The sequence below is a fragment of the Loxodonta africana genome, chromosome 7 (genome assembly GCF_030014295.1).
Source record: "Loxodonta africana isolate mLoxAfr1 chromosome 7, mLoxAfr1.hap2, whole genome shotgun sequence".
Classification (NCBI taxonomy): Eukaryota; Metazoa; Chordata; class Mammalia; order Proboscidea; family Elephantidae; genus Loxodonta; species Loxodonta africana.
Genome location: NC_087348.1, coordinates 79,197,594 through 79,201,704, shown reverse-complemented (window position 1 = coordinate 79,201,704; position 4,111 = coordinate 79,197,594). Strand labels below are relative to the sequence as shown.

General features: G+C 43.7%; 1 protein-coding gene across 1 annotated transcript; it reads right to left on the bottom strand.

Annotated features, from left to right (window-relative positions):
* Positions 1-1,081: 1,081 nt before the first annotated feature.
* On the bottom strand, positions 1,082-3,658 carry LOC100669286 (olfactory receptor 52B2). The gene has a single exon (XM_003412060.3). The coding sequence runs from the start codon at positions 2,262-2,264 to the stop codon at positions 1,296-1,298; it is 969 nt and encodes a 322-aa protein (XP_003412108.2). The 5' UTR covers positions 2,265-3,658; the 3' UTR covers positions 1,082-1,295.
* Positions 3,659-4,111: the final 453 nt, after the last annotated feature.

Genomic DNA, 4,111 nt, shown 5'->3' with positions numbered 1-4,111 from the left:
GACTGACTTGATTAGTAAACATTCACTTAAAGCTCAATAAAAATTATTTTAAAAAAAAATTTTGCCATTTTACAAGTGAGATTGTTACTGGAATAAGGTTCTTGTCTCTCATTGGTCAAGAATGAGCAGGTAAGGCACATAGTTTTCCACAAAAGCAAAGCTTTATTGAAGAGGCTTGTAAGCAGAGACAAGGATGGCCTAGAGTAATGCTTACCCCTGTCTCATAGAACAAAAGACAGGCCTGAGTTTTTAAAAGTTCTTGGGTGGGAAAAGATTCATGTTTATTCATAGACACAGGCGGGGATATGTTAACTACATTGCTCACGCAGCAGCTTTCCAAGGTGGCTCCTGTCCTGGAGGCCTCTGGGATTCGTAGCAGGACTTATTATGGGGTATCGCACCTGTGCAGTCTCTCATTCCCTGGATTCAATTCCCCAGCTGGGGCTGCAGTCCCTCACTGCCCCTGGTGGAAGGCCACACAGCGGTCACAGGTGAATGTTCTGCGCATGTCCCTGGGCCTGGTTTTCTCCAGCTGCTTCTGAAAGACAACTTTAAAAAAGTTTTCAGGCTATTTTTAGATACCCTGCCCCATTGTTCTGGGGAATGGCTTTGTTTCTGCACCCTGGCCCATTTCTTGTTACTTTGTCTGCAGATTTGGGGGCCCCTCTGTTCCTTGTCTTAATAAGTCTCTAGGTTCCACACTCAACCCCTTATTACCTCCCTGATAGTATAGTATAGTCTATTTCTCTTTTACTTGCTTCTCCTCTAACCACAGTAGTCTCTTCACTATTTCTCAAACAGGTACTCTCCAATCTCAGGGCCTTTGCTCCCTGTCTTAAGATGAAAGCTACTTGATTCTGTACAAAGAATCAATGCACTCTTTGGATTAAAAAAGAAAAATTGAACCTCCTTGAGATGTTTAATACAAAATAGTTTTCATTCATTTGTTCATGTCCTCGCTTCATATTGTGTGTCCAGCTCCCTGTGCTTCTGGAACTTATCTGGTCTACTGAAGATACCAAATGCTCATATCAGAGTCATGTACACTTAGTAATCATTTCTGGGTTTTGGTGGGGAGGAAGGTGAGACGAAAGCAGAAAAAAAAAAAGAAAGAAACTGCAGAAGAAGGCAAAGAAGTGAAGACAGAAGACAAAGAAAAGTTGGGGAAGGAAAGATGGAGAAGAAGGAAGAGAAAGAGAAGGAAGAAGAGGAAAATCCCTTTCAGTCCTGGAAATCTCTGCATTTCACACCTAGCTTCCTTGATTAAAAGGGGAGTGGGGATATGTGAGGAGCCATCAGCCTAGAGGGGAGGCACAGCACCAAGCCTTGATCTCATAGAACTGATGGGCTACATTCTCCCTGATCTGCTTAGTCTTCACACCATAGACAATGGGGTTAAGCATCGGTGGTACCACCACATAAAGATTGGCCAGCAGTATATGGACATGTCGAGGAATGTTACGTCCAAAGCGATGGGTCAATAAGGTGAAGAAGGATGGAACATAAAACATGAGTATGACACAGAGGTGGGATCCACAAGTGCTGAGGGCTTTGTGCCTAGCATCCTGGGAGGGCAAACAAAATACAGCTCGGAGGATCAGTGAGTAGGACACAGCGATTAGGATCACATCTAAGGTGACCATGACAATGGGCACCGAGAAGCCATACCAGACATTGACAGTGATGTCAGCACAGGCTAAGCGGGCCACTCCAATATGCTCGCAATAGGAATGGGGGACAATGTTGGTCTGGCAGAAGGGCAGGCGCTTCAGCAAGAAGATCACTGGGAAGATGATGCAGAAACTTCGTGTAACAATGCCCAGAGCAATCCTTCTCACAACAGGCCATGTTAGCACTGCTGTATATCTCAGAGGGGCACGGATGGCCACAAAGCGGTCAAAGGCCATGGCCAACAGGATGGCTGACTCCCCCACAAATATCATATGGACAAAGAAGACTTGAGTGACACAGGCATCAAAGACAATGTCATGAGAGTGGAGCCAGAAGATGGCTAGGGCCTTGGGCACAGTCGTGGTGGACAGCATGATATCTGTCATGGCCAGCATGGAGAGGAAGAAGTACATGGGCTCATGGAGGCTGCGTTCTGTGATGATGACTACCATCAGGAGGCTATTTCCCAGGACTGCAGTGATGTACATGAGGCAGAAGGGTATTGACAGCCAAGTGTGATAAGCCTCCAGCCCAGGGATGCCAAGTAGGACAAAAACTGCAGGGTGGAAGATGGTAAGGTTGGCTTGAGTCATGATGCACTTTAGAGTCCTCTCTACAATGACTGAGGAGCTGATGAGTCTGCTGAAAGGGATAGGAATAGAAAGCACCTCTGAAGACGGGCAGAGATCACCAAGGATAGCATGGATTTTTGAATTTTAGGACTTTCTAGGGAAATTCCCCAGAGAATACACACTTTGATGTAGGAATAGTTTCTGGCCCTCAGCACCTAGCTTGCTTGAACTTCTGTCTCGATCATGCATTAAAAGCCAATAGAGGCTTTGCCCTGGCTCTAACCCTCTTGCCCCAGAGCTTGACCCCACCATACCTTTCTAACTTCATTCTACCATTTCTACACAGCAGGATTTGTCCCCTACTTTTGTTGCATTTGTCCCTTTCATTCCTTCTGTCTGTGTTTACCTTAAATTCCCTTCCCTTCCACTTCTGCTCATCCATATTTTACCTTTAAATTACCTCCTTAAGACTTAATATACCACTTTGTAAAGGTCAGTGTTCATAATAACATCTCCTTCCTGGAACCCTATTAATTAAACTATTTTTTAACTTGATTATATTTAATCATATTAAATTTAGCTATTACCTTCAGTATTTCACATGAGACTTGCTGAACATCTTGGAAGCTGGGGCTCCCTGTCCAAGAAAATGGATTACCAAATGGAAATTCAGAAGGAGCCTAAAAGATATATTTCTCTACTCAGACCTAGATTCAAATCCTCCCTAAAGGCAATGGAGAGTGGGGTAGAAGGTGAGATTGAGAGGGGCCATCTTCATTGCCTGCTCCTCCTAAACTTCTCAAGCTTCTGCCCCTAGAAATTCCATACAGGTGGCTCTTGCTTGTGTCTAGATCTCCTTATCCATAAGAGTCCCTCAGGGAAATTGTTCTGAGTACAGAGAATCAATTCATTATCACCGGCTCCACTAATACAGCCCTCTTTCCTGCCCCACTTCTTCTCTAAACCTCAATAAGAGTCCATCTTTCCCTGTTGCTGAGAAGGGTTAAGTATGGACCCCTTCTTACCTCAGTTCTTCCCACTACTCAGGTAATATCTGTTCCTTCTGAAGCTCTGGACTGTCTACCAGCTATTAGGGCAGGGGAAAAGGTGACTGATTAAGAATCTGAAAGGGAACATGGAGAAAAGGGATTACGGAAAGAGAATGAAAAAGAGAGAATCAGGAGTAAAAGGTAACAAATAAACACTGAATGTATTTAATGGTATCCAGAAGGCCTCAAGGAGGAGGGCATGCAAAGAAATAAAAACCCAATTTATGAGTCCATCCCTCTGACTCTAAGTAGATACACTGGCTTAGAGCATGACGGACTCTGAGGAGGGAGCAATGGAATTTCAGTGGGTGCAGGGAAGGGAACAGGCCTGATTCAGACAAGTAAGAGCCTTGGGCAGACTAATGATTTAACATCCTCTTACTGCTAAAAAAAAAATTTTTTTTTTTTTTTTTACTGCTAACCAAAAGGTTTGGCAGTTCGAAGACACCCAGCGACTCTGGGAGAAAGACCTGGCAATCTGCTTCCGTAAAGATTACATCCAAGAAAACTCTGTACAGCAGTTCTACTCTGTCACATGGGGTCTCTATGAATTGAAAATTGACTCAACAGCATCTAACAACAAGCCAGTATATTTTAAATATTATTCAACTTTTACTTAGAGGAAAGGCTGAGCTTTTCTAGGATAAGCACAAATAAGGGCCACTGGTAGCATTGCTCGGCATCTATGCTAAAGAACTTACCCTGAATTTATATAAACAAAAGCCCTACTAGAAAAAAAATGCATTTCCTCAGGAGTAAATTTACTAAACCTTTACTTTCTCAGCACTTCTCCCAACTCCGCCAGTTATCAACATGTTC

What these genes read in the sequence shown, in the direction of transcription:
- LOC100669286 (XM_003412060.3), bottom strand. Translation starts at nt 2,264, where the DNA reads ATGACTCAAGCCAACCTTACCATCTTCCACCCTGCAGTTTTTGTCCTA.